Consider the following 19,716-nt stretch of genomic DNA (forward strand, 5'->3'; position numbering starts at 1 on the left):
ATGAGAATTTGCCACACATTTAGATACAAAAGTATTCAGATAATTAATAATCTCTATATATTACAACCATTCAAAAATTTAGGGCTTTACAATTTCTAAAATGTTTTTATAAAAATGTATTTTATGCTTAAACCAAGACTGCATTTATTTGCTCAATATACAGTAAAAACAGCAATATTGTGAAATATTATTTCAATTTAAAACAACTGTTTTCTATTTTCAATTTTCATATATTAATAAGTGTAATTTATTCATCTGATGGCAAAGCTGAATTTTCAGCATCATTACTCCACTCTTAAAGGGATAGTTCACCCATTTACTCACCCTCAAGTCATCCTAGGTGTATATGACATTCTTCTTTCAGACAGATAAAATTGGAGTTATATTACAAAAGTCCAGGCTAATCCAAGCGTTATTATAGCAGTAATAGTTGCTCTGTTTTTGAAGTCCATAAAAAATGCATCTGTCCGTCAAATAACGTGCTCCACCCGGCTCCGATGCGTTTGTGTAAGAAAAATATCCATATTTAAAACTTTATAAAGTAAAGTTTCGGCCGACCGCCTTCGTGTTCAATTTATGGAAAAAGTGTTGAAAGGACCTCTGCCAATCGAAAGGCTAACGTGACCAGGTACGCTCGTCATGACGTCACATATGCATCTTTAATTTCACTTTCAACTTTCAACACTTTTCCATGGAAGGCGATCGGCTCGAACTTTACTTGATAAAGTTTTAAATATGGATATTTTTCTTACACAAACGCATCGATTCGCTTCAGAAGGCCTTTATTAACACCCCGGAGCCGCGTGGAGCACGTTATTTGATGGACAGATGCATTTTTTATGGACTTCAAAAACAGAGCAACTATTACTGCAGTTATAATGCTTGGATTAGCCTGGACTTTTGTAATATAACTCTGATTGTGTTCGTCTGAAAGAAGAATGTCATATACACATAGGATGACTTCAGGGTGAGTAAATCATGGGCTAATTTAAATTTTTGGGTGAACAATCCCTTTAAGTGTCGCATGATATCTCAGAAATTATTCTAATATGCCGATTTGATGCTCAAGAAATATTTATAAATATATATACTTATAAATACTTAATATTTTTGTAGAAAACCATGCTACTTTTTTCAGGATTCTTTTTAATGAAAAGAAAGTTTTCAAATAACAGCATTTATTTAAAATAGAAATCTTTCGTAACATTATACATGTCTTTGATGTCACTTTTAAAATATTTAATACATCCCGCCTGAAATATTTCCATCTTTCCTTCTCTAAAAATATCTTTCTGACCCCAAACTATTGAACAGTATTATATTATTATTATATTATATTATATTATATTATATTATATTATATTATATTATATTATATTATATTATATTATATTTATTATAATATTATATTATATGTATTATATTATAGAAAAAAATAGCAAAGAATGCTTTTATTTATAGGTCAAGTTTGTTATAAGCTACCCACCAGGTTAATGTAGGCTCAGGGAATCCAGTGACTTCCACCTCCAGGGTCACCGGAGAGCCCTCCATTACTGTGACATTAGACAAGGGTTTGGAGAAGTTAGGACCTGTGCCACCTGTCAATTTGCCCATAACCTTTTTGGAAGATGCCCGTCTGATCTCCTCTCGGATGGCTGTGGGCTTGCAGAGATCTGAGTCCAGCTCTGTGGTTAATAGGGTTGTGGTAGCATGCGTGTTATTGGGCTGAACACTGTGGCATTGACCCATATTGGACTCATGCACACACTTTTGCATCTCAGTATGACTCTCATGCATGTAAAGCGTTTCAGTGAGGCTGCCTGGTGGTGGGTTGCCAGGTTTCTTTAGGATGCTGGAGATGGTGTTTGATACAAGACTAGGAGCAGGTACTGTGAGGGGGCTTTGAACAAAGGAGGATGATTCTGCTCTAAATTTGGCCCCAAAGCCAGTAGTGGGAGATGGGTAGCTCTCGGCCTGGCTCGACATCCACTCCTGTTGCCTCTGGTGTAGGGTGTCGCCCTGCTGGGAGTGGAACTGGTGGCTGTATTGGTTGACACGATGGCTGTGAGAGCTCACACAATAGCCATCATCAAGGTCATTTTCTGACTGAATAATGTTGGATTCTGGAGTCTCAGATAAGGGAGGCAAGGAGATGTCATCTGGGGAGGTGCACTCATATTCATCATTGGAGAGTGATTCTTCAGTGAGATGATCAGGCTGGAACTCACCCTCGGGTACACTTCCTACAGGAACTGCTGGCTCTGGTGTCCCATGTGGCAAAAAGTCCTCCTCTAAAGAATGATGAGCTGCCGTCTATAGAAATAAAACACACAAATAAAGAGAAAAGAACACCTGTAAATCTCACTGTAAAAACATTTTGTGTTGACATGTTTTGCTAGTTAGCATTTACAAGCTCAAAATCTGCGTTATTTATTCAGTGTTTTGCAAGCTTAAATATTGTGACGTTCCTGTTTCCTGTCCTGTGTGTCATTGTTGTAGTCCTGTGTAGTTTTTTTTGGTCTCCAGCACCACCGGCTCCACCTTGTTGGCCCTCGAGGGAAAAAACTACACAGGTCTACAACAATGGCACACAGGACAGGAAACAGAAAACAGGAACGTAACAAATATATTAACTCAAAAATACTCTCAGTTAGTTGACATAAAGTTGCAAAGTTACTTATAGTTAGTAGTAGAATGTCTAGTGGACCATTGACATAAAGTGTTTCCAGATATTGTATGTGATTATGATGTAAGAAAAAAAGTATATCCATTTTACATGTATATAATATAATTTACAGTTTGGGGTCAAATGTTTTTTTTTTATTCATACTTTTATTAAGAATAATCTTAATAAGAATTCATAAAATAAATGCTGTTCTTTTAAAACTTTTGATTAAAATGTTTCTTGAGCACCAAGTCAGCATATTAAAATGATTTCTGAAGGATCATGACACTAAAAAGTAATGACTGCTGAAAATTAAGCTTTGCAATCACACACAAAAAAATTACATATATTAAAATGCAAAGCAGTTAATTTAAAAAAATTTTTTTACTGTATTTTTGATCACATAAATGCAGCCTTGGTGAGCATGAGAGACTTCTTACAAAAACATTTTAACAAATCTTTTCAAATGTAGTGTATTAAAAAAATAGTTAAAAATGATTTTTCTGTCACTTAAAGAACATGCCTATTCTTGGACTAATAGAATTAATAAAATCTTACCTACAATTTGCCTAAATACATAAAACAGTCAATCAATCACTTTTTCAAAATGGGAAAAGGCACCATTTCCACAGAATGACTCTTGTGTCAAACAAGGCTCACCTTGGAATAAGAGTGAAAAGGATGATTTCTACTACAGGCCTGATATTTGTCCTCAGAGTTGGTCTTCTGAACAGAATGCTGTTTCTCTGTACCATGCAACTCCCTTTGGATATCTATGATGATGGGGCGAGATAAAGCTGGATCTCGTGGAGGAGGTGGTGGTGGTGGTGGTGGTGGTGGAGGAGTTTCTTGTGAGTCTCTCTTGGTTTGCTGCATAATGTGACCCCTCTTATCCCGATCCACAGGGGAATGGCTCACATTAATGGTGTGGGAGTGAGAGATGGAAGTGTGCATTTCCTCTCTCCTCTCTATAGTAGATTTGCACGTGATTGTCTCCACTTTGCTGGTCTTGGAAAAGGCCTCCTGGGTGTGCAACCTGGTTTCTTGTTGCATTTTTTGATGCTCCAGATGATGATTGTCTGGCAGATCTTGGCTTCTTGATTTGCGAAGCTGAGGTTTCTTGTTTTCTGGATTCTTGCCAACAGGCATGTCTTTAGTGCAGTGCGGGCCTGTCATCTCAGGGGTATGTCCACTTTCCTTTGGTTCAGGCTGAAGTGGTAAAATAAAAAAGCATGGTTTAGGGTTGAGCGATTTTCGAGTAGGTTGAGTAGGTTGAGTATTTAGCTATTTCAAGGTAGTTAACGCTTGTCAGTGGAGAGTGGCCAGACTCTCTGTACAAATGAAATGTGCGAGAGTCTGGTAGGACCAGGCTAGCGTAGCAGATCTCTTCCGCCAAAATCAAGCCTATTTCATGCCCCATGCCAATAAATGCTGGTTGAAATGTATCCACTCCGAGAGTTGTCATACTGAACTTTTTGAATGTAACATGATCGTATAAAATGAAGGATGACGTAAATCTAGCATGTTTGAAATTGTAAGTCAAAGTGTTACGGTGTTTACCGTATCAATGGTGTCCTGTTTGTTGTTGTCTTCAGGTGTAAGAGGTTGTTTCAAAGTCTCTAGCTACAGAAAGAGTTCATATGAAAATATTAGTAAAAGTATATATATTCTCAGATGATTATTCCAAGTACAATAATTATATTTGATGTTTTGATCACCTGAAGTTTGGCCTCAAGGTCCAGCAGTCCATTTGACAGTTCTTTTATTGATTCCACAATTTCATGGTGTTTGTTCATTGTTTTCTCCATATATTTCTTTCCATCTTCAGCACCTACATTTAAAAAAAACAGTCACACTCTAAGCTCAACAACACTTCAACTAGCTGACTAACTACATATCCCCCAGTGTTATATCAATAACATGGCAACATTGTGAAAAAATAATTTTGACATGCTAATATGTTCTGATTAATGACTTCAACAACATCAGGAGTACAATCCTGCCAGTTCTTTAACTAAATTGGTTTGTTTAACTGGATGTTCTAGTGTTTCTGATGGGCTGGAATTGATCCCAAACATTTGCTAAAATATTGGATAAGTTTCACATTTAAAATAAGTCGATGTCCACTTTGTAAAAGCACAGTGTGTTAAAGTTTAGTCATTCTAGTTTGGCTTTTTAATTCATTAGAGGAACATTATAAAGAATTTGAGGGTTTAAAACAAATAATTCCCAAATGGCTGCTATTGCTTTTACATATAGGGGTCTCTAAGAAGTAACATACATAAACGAGGGTTATATTCTCTGTTGTATTCAATTGGAAAGGTAAATAATACATTCCTCTAAACAATATTTCAGAATGCATTCTTAGTTTCTCACCATGTAGCCGCACTGCCAGCTCTGTGATCTGGCTAATTCTCTCCTCTTGCTGTGGAATTGTGGGCCACACAAATTTTTCAAACTGTTTGTAGAGAGAGCTGACAGCTTCCTTAGTCTTACATTGGGAGGAATATTTGCCCACACGGACAATTGTGGAACTTGCCTCGTCGCACCAGAACTGATACTGTGTTTAAAATGAAAGGTGAGAGGAGAGACTATTTTCAGAGACTATTTATAGGCATTTACTGTGATACTACTTTGAAGGCATACATAAGTTAAAGCAAAGGCTATTCGTTTTGCCTCTACTTCATTTAGAAGCATCATTAATGGGAAAATCTGAAAATGTTAACCGAAAATACAATACAAAACTTTGAAAGAAATTAAGAATTCCAGAAATTCCACACCAGGATTGTAAAAGGAACATGACAAATTACTGCTGGATTGTGATAGTATCTCTTATTGGCTCATTATATGTTCCTGGTGCATCCCACCTCCTCTAAGGCTTGCTGGAGCTTGACATTCATGTCCAGGTTCTGTTTGTACTCCTCCACTGCCCTGTCAAAGTCGCCCACCTGTCTCTGCAGCTCATTTAAGCCATCCTCAATCTCTCTGAGGCTGTTGCCAATTAAATGCCTCTCACTGCTGCTGGATACTTTCAGAGTGAAGGCTTGCAACTTCTTCTTCAAAACCTACAACAGGGAGGGATTTGGATATTACATTTTATACATAGAAAACTGTCCAAACATTCAAAGAGGAAGAAATCTCCTAAAGGTATAGGTCTGTATAAGTATGTCACTGCTGAGAGAAGAATTTGAAAAGAAAAAAAAATTCAATAAAAAAAGAACAAGTAGATTAAAAGAGAGATTCCTTACCTGTAGCTTTTCAATGTAAATCTCAATTTGCTGGAGCTGATTTTTCACCGCCTTTATGTTTCTCGACTTCTCGTTTTTCTTCATGTAGTTGAATTTCAAATTGTTGAATTTCTTTTTGAGATCTTTAAAGGACTCTCTCAGCTAAAATAAAGCATTCAGGAAAAACATGTTAATACTGCAATAGCAAATCATGCAGTGAAAAGTGCCTATAAAATAGTGCATAAAACGCTTCACTGTAAGACAGCTAAGGGTGAATAAAGAAATAGTATATCCAAAAGTTACGAAATTTTAAAGAATCTTTAGGAAACTTTTACCCCACACAAAAACAGTTCAAAGTTATCACGTCTGCCATGCCCACCCCCTCCCCCTTTACTTAAAAGTACTACACATTGTTAACATATCAAGCCTCCTGAAGTCCTAGAATAGCTTTGAATAAGGAACAGACTGAAATGCAATGTGTTATTCACTGAAAGTCTTCCCTTGGTGCAACTTGTTGACATTTTTGAGTCTGAATTCTAATGAGAATGAGATTTAAGAGTTTCATCAGACGGGAAGATTTTCTGTGAAAAAAATCCCCCCAAAAATGGTTACACTTTATTTCAAGGTGTCCGTGTTACAGTGTAATTATACATTTAAGTACGGAGTAATAATAATTAACTGCATGTACTTATAGGGTTAGGATTAGGTTTAGGGTTGCATGTAATTATGCATAACTTCTAGTTAATACCACAGAAACTTCATGTTACATGTGTAACAAGGACACAAAAATAGAAAAAAGGATACATTTTTGGTAATGTATATATGGAACAATATAAACATGAACAACATAAAATCATTTTCATTTTAGGTTGAACTATCCCTTTAAAACCCCTCTCTAAAACCACAATATCAGCTTCTTTTAACATGCTGATTATGAAATGTGTAACCAGCGTAATCAAATATAAGATTAGTTGTGCAAGGATGTGGGGAGGGTCTTTAGCAGAGGGCAGAGTGCGGTTCGGCGAGTCCAGGGGGATTATTTTAGAGGGATTAATTGTCAGACCAGAGGATGATTTATAATGCAGATCCATTTCTGTCCAGCCTGATGAGCTTTTGCAATGGTGTCGTGTCTCCAAATGACAGGCACAAGTGTCGCCCAAAGGACAGCTGCAGCCCAGCTTCTAGAGCCAGTTAAAGAGGTCTTATAACTGTCTTACTGGAATTTTCCAACAGAGGGCTGTAGAGGATGGTTCTGCTGCGGCCCAAACAGAGGGATATACAATATGCGTGGAGGAAAGTTCAATTACATTCATACTGAATGATTTTTACATAAGGCTTAATGGTTCCCTTCTAAACAACTTACTCAAATTGTGCTCAGTAAACATTTATAATGGCAGCTGTTTTGGCCTTTTGACCTGTAAAACAAGGAATGAGGTGTTGCTACAGGCCAAACGTATATTGCAGCATAATAAAGCTGTAGGTCATTAATGGCCATCTTGAGTGCATTTAGAACCACTTCTAAACAGGACATTAAGAAATTTTACTTCTAAGTCAACTCATCAAAAATATAAAGGAGTCAACAATGAAATATCCTTTCAGAAGTATTTGCCTCTGTAAGCAGTACACTGGACTTGTAAACTCACAGAGAGAGAAATAGAGTCACTCCTTGCAGATGAACAGCAGCAACTGTCCAAGCTAAAATGTCAGCTTGTTTACTCATGCATAATATTTATGACTGGGTGATGGATCGATGTGTATGACTGACAACATATGGTGAATCACAAGGACATTGATTTTGATATTATGTTGAGTCATGCTTTATTCTTGATGTGAATAAGTGGTGATTTACAGTTAAATTTGAATATGTAGTATCCTCTCCATTTTTGCTTTTGTTTACATACAATACACTATTGTTCAAAAGTTTGGGGACAATTTCACTCAGCAAGGAGGGATTAAATAGATCAAAAGTGACGATAAAACGATTTCAACTGAACACCAACTGAAAATTCAGCTTTGCATCACACGAATAAATTACATTTCAAAATATATTAAAATAGAACAGTTGGTGAATGGTAATAATTCACAATATTACTGTTTGTACTGTATTCGATCAAATAAATGCAGCCTTGGGGAGCATAAGAGACGTAAATCGTATCCACCGTTATCTGTTGAACAGTAGTGTATGGACCCCTTTCCATATGTTTTCATTTAATAAAACAGCTTTCATAGTTTCTGCACCAAACCAAATCCCACTGTTTTAGACAGTGAATTGAAGTGAAGACTCCCTACAATTTAAAGTCACGACACTAGAGATGTTGAATAGAAAATACTCACATAAAACTAGAACATGTACGGACTCTGTAGTGCCAGACAGTGTATGGACTGTAAGTGCAGCTACTTTTAGAAATGTCTTTGCTCTATTTACAGTCTTTCAGCAGTCATACATTGAAATAGCATGACATCATGTGATATTGGTAACTTGTTTAAGAAGCTTGGAATTTTACTTCTACTGAGGAGTTAGATATACATATAAGGGCTCTGGAATGCTAATTTACATATAGAGACCCATGAGTTTATTGGGTTCAATAATAATAATAATAATAATAATAATAATATGTTACATTTACAGTATATAGTGATTTTCTCTCCACTCAAAGCGCTTTACATGGAAGGGGGGAATCTCCTCAACCACCACCAATGTGCAGCCTCCACCTGGATGATGCGACGGTATTCATATTATGCCAGAACACTCACCACACACCAGCTTATTGGTGGAGAGGAGACAGAGTGATGAAGCCAATCAGTATATGGGGATGATTAGGGGGCCATGATGGATAGAGGCCAATGGGCAAATTTGTCCAGGATGCCGGGGTTAAACCCCTACTCTTTTTTTCGAAGGACATCGACCAACAAGAGACTCAGGACCTCATTTTAACGTCTCATCCAAAGGATGCAATTAGTGTCTTTTTGAAATCTCCTTATGCAAAGATGCAATATTATTAAATTCTCTAGTTGATTCATTCAGTTATCATCATTAATAAACACACTATCCATTTATCTCCAGAATGTGACACTACTCATCATTAGTTCACAGTTCACAAAACCTTGCAATATGTCACAGTTGCTTCCAAGCGAATATTAAAAAGGTCTAAACCAGTGGTTCCTAATATTATTTTTTTTGGTTCTTCGTTCATGATTTCGTGGATAAGGATTACGCAATACGAATTTTAAAAATACTTTATTTTTACTAATACTTTTCGCATTTTCAACCTGATTAAATATTTTAGAGCTTGGCATAGCTAGAAAAATGTATATTCATAAAATCTATAAAAATGCCCATGGATGTATAAGGCTTTATAATTCATCTAGAAATCACACTTTTATAATTTTTCAAAGAAAACAGTTGTTGAGAGGATTAGTTTAGAAATATATTGAATTTCAAGCTTATTTAAATGCTTGATGTTTTTCTTATTTTAAATCACTTGGTAACATTACTTAAAGCCTTTATAATGCATTATAAAAGTATTTTTAATACATTAGTTATGCCTTGTAATGCACGTTATAATGCATTATGGTCTTATAGGTTATAATACATTATAATACACCTTTAAATAGTATAATGCATTAAAACACAACAAACAACCAATTACAGATGTAACAAGGAATCTGTGAATATTATAATGCATTTTAACTTTGGTTACAATTATTTATGAATAGATAATGCATTTTAACATACATTATGAATAGCTTTATAATGCATTATACATAAAGGCTTTAAGTAAAGTGTTACCAATCCCTTTTATTTTAAGTCCTCTTGATGCATCTATAAAAGTTTGCTAAGACCCCCTAGTGGACCCCAGACCCCTGGTTGAGAATCACTGGTCTATATTCCTGATGTGCTCATTCATTTAGAGAGGACAAAAGTGAGATTGTTGTCCTCTAGAGGGCGACAGAGATTATAATATTATCGCAATAGTAACAAATAATGTTTTTATGAAGACATTCTAAAATGTTTGAAATTATTTATGGTTCCTCTCACCGACCTCTAAAGTCAAACAGTTGTTAACATTTGCAGTCCATGTGGCAGTTAAAAAAGACAAAGATAGAGAAAGATAAATTAATAGGCCTATGTCTGTTTTCCTCTTACACAAAAAACAGTTTGTGCTGTAATCAAAAACCATAAAGGACATCATGAAACTGAGTCGCGATAGGAAACCTATCTGATGTTCTGTGCCCTGGGAGGCTTGCAGTGTAATCCTGGGGATTGACTGTAGGATTTTGTGGTTGGGGGGCATTAAGTATGTGATAAGGGTGGAATCCTTCCTGCTATCTGAAGTGATGAGAGACAAATGACAGGATCCCTCAGTCAACACAGGGAGAGACAAACCCAGCAGTTCTCAGACTAAATTTAACAAGCTATAAATAATTCAGGGAGAGAGACAATGAGAGTCAGCTACAAAAGCCCAACACAAGTGTGTTGCTGAGCCCTGGATCTGTGGCCTGGGGAAAAGAGTAAACACATCTTTAAGGAAAATGACAGACAATAAGGTCTGGACCCAAATCCTTCTTCATGCAGTTAAAATGAGATCATGAGGAATCAAAAGCTTCAGTGAAACAATAAAAACATGCTAACTTCCGGATCTCAAAATTTATTTCTCAGTTTAAAAATACAATTTATTGAAACTTAAGACACTCAAAAATTGGGCTCGTTCTGTATTTCTGCAACTATCAACGTAAAGAAAACATGACGACAATTTTTGCTCAGTTAAATCCATCATTACTTTGTACAATACAATGCAGGCTTTGCAAAAGAGGCTGTGAAGGATGGGACCATTAACAACTATATTGGACCCAACAGTCTTGTTTCACATGCATAGAGGTCGTTTGCACTGGAGTCTTAATGGCACAGCAGCAAAATAACACCTCTTTGAGTTCTAAGAGATAGTGGAAAATTGTCTAAGTTATGATTGTTTGGGCCAAAAAATATTATAAGTGGACCTTAAGTCGACCAGAGTGTTTCAGGGGTGCCCAGATGACAAAAATAAAAGCAAAAAAGAATACTTTAGTTGATATACTCATAGTTGGTAATCCCATATGTCTTTATACATAGCTTCAGAGGAACTAAAGGAACTTCAGAGGAACTCTCCACACACTTGGAAGAGAGTGGGGAGAGAAATACAATAAAACACTCTGGTAGAATTACAAATAAAGAGAATAAAATAATCAGGATGCTTTCTTGAGCAGAGTATAATAGAGCAGTCCTCTATTTCACCGGCAAACGATACACCTCCTAGACAACGCATGACACCAAAGAAGGTGTCTTAAAAGTATATAACAAATTAGGTATGGCAAGCCGTTTTGACTTTTATTCATTCCCAGGATAAGAATTCTTCATATCAACAATTAAATTTTCACTAGTTAAAATGCTAATTCTTAAATCAAGAACTGAATTTCAACTAGTAAAAACTCTAATTCTTGATATCTGTAATTGCATTTTCACTAGTGAAATGTCACCATAGGCTGATAGACTGATAGCCTGCCATTCAAACTCCATAGTTGATATCAAGAATTGAATACTTGATATCAACAATTAAATTCTTGATATCAATAATTCAATTTCTGATATGTGATATAAGAATTTCAACTAGTAAGAAATCAATGGCAGCCTTTTTACAATACAGATATCAAGATTTAGAGTTTTTACTAGTGAAATTTAAATAGTTGATATCAAGAATTAGCATTTTAACTAGTGAAAATGTAATTGTTGATATCAAGAATTCATATCCTGGGAATGAATTAAAAAGTGAAAACGGCTTGCCATAAATGGTGCCTGTTACAACTTCATGGGGGAAAACCACAACCAAGAGCAAATAAACAATTATATTATCTTCCTGTGTTTTTCCTGATCTGCGCCTCAGATGAGAATAGTAGTGCAGAGATCACTAACAATTTGTAAATGATCTAAAATCCCTGACCAACTGACACACACATCCAACACTTACCTCACTGATTTCTTCCTTATGAAGGCAGAAGTGGACGTTGCTTATCAAACTCTCTTCACACTTATTAGCCTCAGCGATCCAGTCAGTGCTTCCTCTCTCCAACTTGACCAGTTTCTCCTGTAACTGCTGCACTGACAACACCAGCACATGCTTGGAGCATAAAGAAATGATGGTCATTTATGGCAGCTTCTATCAAAGCAACAAGTATTGGTATGCATTTATGCATTACAAAGCAAGAAATAATCAACAGGATGATTCCACATGGATGATCTGTTGACATTATGTTATGTAAAAAAAAGTTCTGGTTCAGGTAAGGAAATCAAAATAATGCATGACGTTTTTGAAGATAATGAGGGCATGCAATATTGTTAGGGAATCAACACACCGACTGCTGCACAGTGCTGGTTAGGTCTGCACCCAGCGAGAGGGCGAGCTTGTACAGATGGCGGATGTGCCTCTGCCTCTCTTGGTGCTGATTTAACTGAATCCTGGCCTGGCTGGTGTCACTGAACACCGTCACTGGTTCTGTGTGTAAGACGGTATCCAGCTAAAATAAAAAAGTAAAAACAATAATTTATGCTTAGGCAACAAATTTCAGTATAATATAATAAAATATAACTAATATAATATAATATAATATAATTAATACTATACTATACTATACTATACTATACTATACTATACTATACTATACTATACTATACTATACTATAATTAATATAATATAATAATTATTGCTAAACCAAAATGTATATGTGTCTACAAAACTTTAAAACAAACCATAAAATAAACAAAAAATATTATTTTTAATGAGCTGGCCAAGGTAGTTAAAGGGGACATATTATGCTCCTTTTTACAAGATGTAATATAACCTAAGTCTTTGGTGTCCCCAGAATGTGTCTGTGAAGTTTTAGCTCAAAATACCCCACAGATTTGTATTATAGCTTGTCAAATTTGCCCTTATTTGGGTATGACCAAAACCACACCGTTTTTGTGTATCCATTTAAATGCAAATGAGCTGCAACTCCCTACCCCCTTTCCAGAAGAAGGCAGAGCCTTTATAGCTCGTGCTTCGGATAGTCTGGCAGCAGCAAAACTGGAGCATGTCACAGCCAAAATGTCTGAATTTTGTCAGTAGCGGTGTTCAGCCTTACATGTTCGACTGGAGTCAGACACTGATGGAGACTCATTTTGAATGCAACTGGACTTTTCTGAACAGTTAGTGGATACATTTATGTAGTTAACCCTCTGTGCTTGATTTTTCCTCATGACAGTATAAAACCACTGTGTGGTACACTACAAATATTTTGAGCATCCCTTATAAAGAACCATGATTGTCCCTTATTTTTCTTAGATCTCAGTAGTTTAACACACTTTAAATAACAGATTTTTTTCATGCTACTAACAGAAACGATGCGAAGTTGATCGTTTAGTCACTGGCTTGATTCATTGATGCATAAACAGTATTAAACGATTTAGAAAGAAAGTCTGTGAACTTGAATGTTTAGCTACACATCAGAAATCACTGATCACAGATCAGGCATTAATGAACACTGTTACTCACTGTTTGTGGTGGTGCTGTGAGGGACTGTGAGGGAACTAGAAGAAAGAATGTGAAGAGATTAAAAGGACACTTTTTGTCCTTCGTTCTCTATATTTGGATTATGTTGTGTTGTAAATAAATGCAAACATTTAAAAAAAACTTTCTTTTAATCTCTTCACATTCTTTCTTCTAGTTCCCTCACAGTCATTAAGCTGATAGGGCCATTAGAGGGAGTGTCTTTGTCTTCCTCTGGTGTGAAAAACATCAGTATTCATGATGATTCACGCCCTCCCTACTTAAGCCGTACTGACACAAAACATGGCTTACACATTTTAAATCAATATATTGTTTTATGTGAATGAGTGGCCAGAGTGATTTTTATATCGTCTTGAAGCAAAAATTCTAGCCTACGTGATCCAGTTGCTATTCAAAAATCTTGTGAACAAATATTTAGTATGGGTAAATTTTTGTAGCATAGTTTGTGCTGAATACAGTGTAATCAGACTTTAGCCATGAAAATGTTGCAAGTAACAGAAATAAGCCCAAATGTCAGGGCATGATAAAACATCTTCAGGGCCCAGAAAACAGCTCAGGGCTCAGAGGGTTAAGTTGATTTAACTACTCGACTAGCATGTTACCGTCATGTTATTATAAAAAATCTTTCAGAAACAACTTTTGTGCAAATCCATCACTGAACTGGCCCTCGTTTGTAAAGCAGTCCGGCGTAAAATGATTTGCGCAAATAACACTTTAATTTGGCACATTTCCTTCATAAATGAAATTCAACTAGTGGCTCAGATGCCGGGAGTCTATTGAGACTCTCATGTTCGATGGTACATCCAATAACAGAACATTTATGTAATGTAATGTAACAGACATTATAATGTATATCTCCAGCTGCTAGAGTGAGGAAACAGAAATGGTGGACAGCTGTGGCTCACTCGGGGCTGTGTCTATGTTAATAGGGCACATCGTCACCAGTCATGGTGCTTTTATGTAAGAGTAGGGGGAAATCTGGAATCGCTTGTTCGGAGAGACTGTTTATCATAAAAAAAGGAGAGAGTGGATTTTTACCGCTATAGGCTGGTTGTTTACAGACTGTGGACACACATCTGTGTTCAAACACCTTATAAAAGTGAATTTTGCATAATAAGTCCCCTTTAGTTAAGAAAAACAGGCAACAAGTGTCCAGCATAGTAATAACATTCAGTTCTTGTTCAGTACTGTTTAAAACAATTGCATCCAATTACTGAATTATAATTATTACGACTACTTCTACTACTATTATTAGTGTTTAGTCACAATTACTCCAAAACTGTGAAAATATCAATAATAAAGAATGAGTAGGTGTCCAACTATTAACACTGCATATCAATTATATCAATATCACAATCTCTGATTTCTCTGACTCTTTAAAGTGTTCTGACAGAAATGGGACTTTACCTCTTGATAAAGCTGGTGAAATTTACCGGCCATACTGAGAACGGTTTCATACTCCCTGATTTTATCTCTGACACGCTGATGTAGCAGCAGAAGCTCAGAAACTTTCTCGTTCTTCTCTTTTACCGGTACCCCCTTCAAGCCGAGCAGCTCGGATGTCTTAACCAGGAATTCCACCTCCGCATTCAGTTGCTATGAAGGTTTTCAAATTGAGGTTAGTTGTAAAGTTGCTAAAAGAAATTGTAAGTACTAATGAAAAAGCAAAAAGACTTCTCTCACCAGGAATTCTGGCTTTACAGCATTGAATTTCTCCTGTAGTTTAGACACAGACTGAGGATCACCCCCCAAATCAACTTTTGATGCTGGAGCAAAAATGTCCTCCATTGCTCTTAAATCATGAAGAACCTGCAGGCATCGGACAAAGACTGTCTATTAATAATGCTTTGTTGTAAGAAATACATTTGCAGTCTCTTTAAATGCTTTAATAATTAATTAAAATAATATGGACAAACATTTCACAACTTCCCATATTCTGATGCATTTCCAAGTGAAATCCCAAGTTACCTTTTTAAGTTGATCTTTGCATTTTTTCCATTGCTTCTTCACAGATTTGATCTGACTATAATGAAGTTGCCAGGATGTCCACAAGTCTGCTAGATCAGATTTCTTCTTGGTTAGAGTCTCCATATATTTTTCTACAACATGCCCTGCTGCTTTAACGTTTAGATTCAGGTTGCCACTGATCTGCATAAAAATAAATAAATAATAAAACACTGCCATAGATTTGTAAAGACCATTGATTGTTAAGCTTGTGTTAAAATGCCCTACAATGTTTCTTACCATGTTACAGGAGTTAATAAAGTTGTTGCCTAGATCCTGCATGGTGAAAAACCTCTGCAGCAATGACTGCCACTTAGCATCCAACATTTCCTTCATGGATGACCCTGCTCCTTCATTTTCCTCCTCTTCGTCTGGCTTGTTCTTGTAGCATTCCTGAAGCGTCCTTATCTGCTCCTCAACCTGAGCCGCCACACAAAATATCATCATTGGAATATTGGCCTTATTCTAACTGGGTACTTCATTACAATAAATAGATGTTATAAATATATAACCATACCTCATCTGCATAGCGCAAAAAGTCCACAAAGGGCCTGAGGCTCTCAACGTGTGATGATATGTTCCTCACCAATGTTTTCATCTCCTCCGCCAGAAGTGAAGCTTTGTTAGACAACTCGACTGTCTCTGAGGATTCCAGTCTCTTTAGTTCTTTAATAAAACCAGCTATAGCCTCTGATTCCCTCATAGCATCCTGCAGGACAAAAACACAGTTCAGAGAAAGACCCGATTTACAATGAGTAGATCTTCATAGCACTTCTACAAACTTTAGTGAACGCGGACTCGAGACTAGCGTGGAATTTTCTCATTCAAACCACTGACTGCTGCTGCTTCTGATTGCTTTTAGATGGAAACGCTGCACATAACTGCTGGTCTAGATTTTCTCTATAAAATAATAGCATATTGGCGAAACATATTTGGTGTTTGCACTCTTGAGAGCATCAAATGTTTCTTTTTACAATGTGTTTTGCAGCGTTGAGCAATGTAGCTAATCGCTAAACAAATCAGTTGATTTCTTGAACGCAATGGTCAATCAGACGTGTTTAAGTTAAGGCCCCGATAATTCAAGTGGAATCGAAGTACGAACTGATGTGACAATTTCAACCAAAATCAGGCCAAAACTAACTTTGTTTGGAGTTAATTTAGGGCGTTCAAAACAGCTTTCTGGAAAAGTTTGCTACGGCTGGTAAACACATTTGTTCTTTCACACTAAAATCTTTTCTGGTTCATTTCTCCTGTTCAGTCCGTCGAGGTCATACGTCCGCGAGGGAAAACAAACACATTGGAGAGATGCTTTAGTAGAAAATGAAGTTATACTTCTGATGAAACAAGTCACTGACACTGTTTTTCATGTTTAATACGGTAAAGCTGCTTGATTTTAAAGGTCCCATGGCATGAAATTTTCATTTTATGAGGTTTTTTAACATTAAAATGAGTTCCCCTAGCCTGTATATGGTCCCCAAGTGACTAGAAATTTCAAAATGTAAACCGAGTTCTGGGTGTCCTGCTCAGCCTTTGAGAAAATGAAAGCTCAGACGAGCCGATCTGGAATCTTCCCTGTATGTCGTCATACGGGGAACGGTTACCTCCCCTTCCTCTGCTTTGCCCGCCCACAGAATTTGTAGAAAACGGATTCAGCTTTTCAGTCGCAATGTCAGCACAGGCTTTACAAACAGACCTTTACTATATGGATTCGACAGCACCGTCACAAACAGTGAGTAACAGTGTTCATTAATGCCTGATCTGTGATCAGTGATTTCTGATGTGTAGCTAATCATTCAAGTTCACACAGACTTTCTTTCTAAATCGTTTCATACTGTTTATGCACCAGTGAATCAAGCCAGTGACTAAACGATCAACTTCACATCGTTTCTGTAAGTAGCATGAAAAAAATCTGTTATTTAAAGTGTGTTAAACTACAGAGAGCGATCAAAGAACACTCTCTTTATAATGGCTGAAGCTGTCAATCACACATCGCGAGTGTATCGTCACACTTGTCCAAACTGCCGTTATAACAAATGATGCTGTTATGCTGCACAACGAAGCTCTTAGAGTATTCATGTCGATGTTTGCTGTTAGTTGTGGTGAAAGCATTTTGTGAGAGAAAAAGCACTGCAATGACGAGATCACTGCATTCACGCGATCAACAGATTGCCTGTGTACTCAATGCTCATCACTGCAGCCTTTCATGTGATGGGAAAAGATCTAAAAAATAATGCTATAATCAACACTTTCACGATAAGTTAATCTCGACAGCTGTAATTGTTTAAAAAAAAACGTAGTAAAAATATTCGAGAGGGGTTCAACATGTTACAAAGTTCGTAGAATAAGGAGGAAGAAGACATGGTCGGCGTGACTGGGACTAGTGCTTATTCAGAACAAAATAAACTCGCACTCACAGCGCCCTCAATAACTCAGTACAATAAAACTTTCTCAGCATTCTTTCTCCAGCTCTCCATCTCTCTGGTCCACATGCAGTCCGTCTCTCTTTCTGGCAGTGTTTGCAGACCTCGCTAAACCATGCCCTGTCCCTGTCCCATGTATTTCGAACTTCGTTTTACCCCAAAACGAAGAATAAAAAATAACTTCACTCTGAGTATATCAGGGCCTTTAGAATCCCCTCACCACTCAAAACACTCAAGTTTTTGTCCTGTGCTGAGTTCTGCTCACTAGCAAATCTTCTTGTTATAAATTAACTTATAACAAACTAAGTGTAGACATTATGTAGGCTAAATAAGAGAATCATTGTGTAGTCAGCTTAATTGGTCAGCGGAACTTCATGGGATTGTGATGAAATGAGATGAGTGACAGTTTTTTAGTGATTAATAATAAGTAATTTATCGTGAGCATTTATACCGGGGCATGTTGGTTGTTTCTAGACTACACATAACTTGAAATTATTTCATGACATTTTAAAAGTGTTTAAAATGCATCTAGGAATTGCATCTAGCCTCACCCTGGAGTTGGTTCACCTTCCGGTTATGGTTGTATAAAATATTAAAATAAAAATTCATTTTGAACTTTCAATTTCATATTGTACTCTCAGTGTAGGCGAGTATGAAGTCACCTGAGACTGTGAGAGTAGCTCAACATGCTTGTTAAGGGTGTCCTCAGCCTCAGTTAGAGATGAACCAGGCTCTGTGCTGGCAGACAGGACACTGTTGCTGCTCTTAATCCAAGCAGAGACCTGTAGAGATTCAGATCATTGAGGAAATATACACACTTTCAACAAGATACTGTAAAATATTGAGTCACATTTATTGACATATTATAAACAATCTAATGATGCATTAAAAAAATAAAGAGTTTAAGGGTGAATCTCAGGAAAACATGTCCAGGTTAAATAAATAACACATTTTTGCATTGCCTATATCAGCATATAGGCAAGAGAAAATATAACCATGATTTATATTACATTAGTATAAATATAACAAATAAAAATAAAAAATGAATGTATAAATAAATTGTTTTAAAATTATTATTATAAATAAACAGTATTTGCATTTAAACCAGCATTAAACAGCATTTAATAATTCATAAGATTTTTCAGCATAAAGGCAACAGTATTGACAATGATGTAATACTTTATATAAATTATTAGTATTATTTGTATTATAGGTAGAGAAATGTGCCAATAAATGTACACATTTTGTGACATTTAAAAAATGTGTTTTTAATCAGCATAAATAAAAATCAACAGCAAATAACAATAATAATTTTTTTGGCATTTTATTAACTCTTTCCCCATCAGTGTTTTTGAAAAAAGTTGCAAGCCATCGCTAGCATTTTTGATAATTTTCACAAAAGATTCTTGGCCCCCAGAATATTTTCCTTTTTGAACATCTGAAAATGCAATATATCAAAAGAAATAACAGACCCTCTGCTTTTAAACAACAACAAAAAAAAACCTGTTCTGTAAGGACCACTATCGTCAAAGATGATTGATTGACTATTAGTATACAGTTTGGATAGGCGGTATGGTTTTGTTCATGGCAAGAACTCCCTGCACATCCATGCAGCCTATCATGGATAAGAGCAGGGAGAGCAGCAATACCCATTATCATTAATGTCAAGGGGAATCAGAATCCCAAATCCTGACTGAACGAGAGGAGGAGCTGGGGATAGAGGAGGGTAAAAAAGCTCTGGAGAAACGTGATAGCTGCTGATAGTACTGAAGGAGCTTATATATGTATGCTGTGATAGACGTCGTATTCCTATAGGTAG

At 36.4% G+C, this 19,716-nt stretch overlaps 1 protein-coding gene across 2 annotated transcripts in view; it reads right to left on the reverse strand.

Moving 5' to 3' along the window:
- Window positions 1-19,716, reverse strand: part of ccdc141 (coiled-coil domain containing 141) — a 40,513-nt gene that overhangs the window by 6,762 nt on the left and 14,035 nt on the right. For both annotated transcript variants that reach the window (XM_079820924.1, XM_079820925.1), the window contains exons 10-24: window positions 18,560-18,679; window positions 15,995-16,186; window positions 15,718-15,897; window positions 15,442-15,621; window positions 15,157-15,282; window positions 14,881-15,069; window positions 12,280-12,441; window positions 11,895-12,044; window positions 5,914-6,054; window positions 5,533-5,730; window positions 5,042-5,225; window positions 4,384-4,496; window positions 4,226-4,288; window positions 3,326-3,874; window positions 1,487-2,313 (exon numbers count right to left, since the gene is read on the reverse strand). In XM_079820924.1, coding sequence (XP_079677050.1) covers window positions 1,487-2,313; window positions 3,326-3,874; window positions 4,226-4,288; window positions 4,384-4,496; window positions 5,042-5,225; window positions 5,533-5,730; window positions 5,914-6,054; window positions 11,895-12,044; window positions 12,280-12,441; window positions 14,881-15,069; window positions 15,157-15,282; window positions 15,442-15,621; window positions 15,718-15,897; window positions 15,995-16,186; window positions 18,560-18,679 — 3,374 coding nt within the window. The remainder of the gene's footprint in view (window positions 1-1,486; window positions 2,314-3,325; window positions 3,875-4,225; window positions 4,289-4,383; window positions 4,497-5,041; window positions 5,226-5,532; window positions 5,731-5,913; window positions 6,055-11,894; window positions 12,045-12,279; window positions 12,442-14,880; window positions 15,070-15,156; window positions 15,283-15,441; window positions 15,622-15,717; window positions 15,898-15,994; window positions 16,187-18,559; window positions 18,680-19,716) is intronic.

This window comes from Gobio gobio, assembly GCF_949357685.1.
Source record: "Gobio gobio genome assembly, chromosome: 7".
In the NCBI taxonomy this organism is placed as follows: domain Eukaryota; kingdom Metazoa; phylum Chordata; class Actinopteri; order Cypriniformes; family Gobionidae; genus Gobio; species Gobio gobio.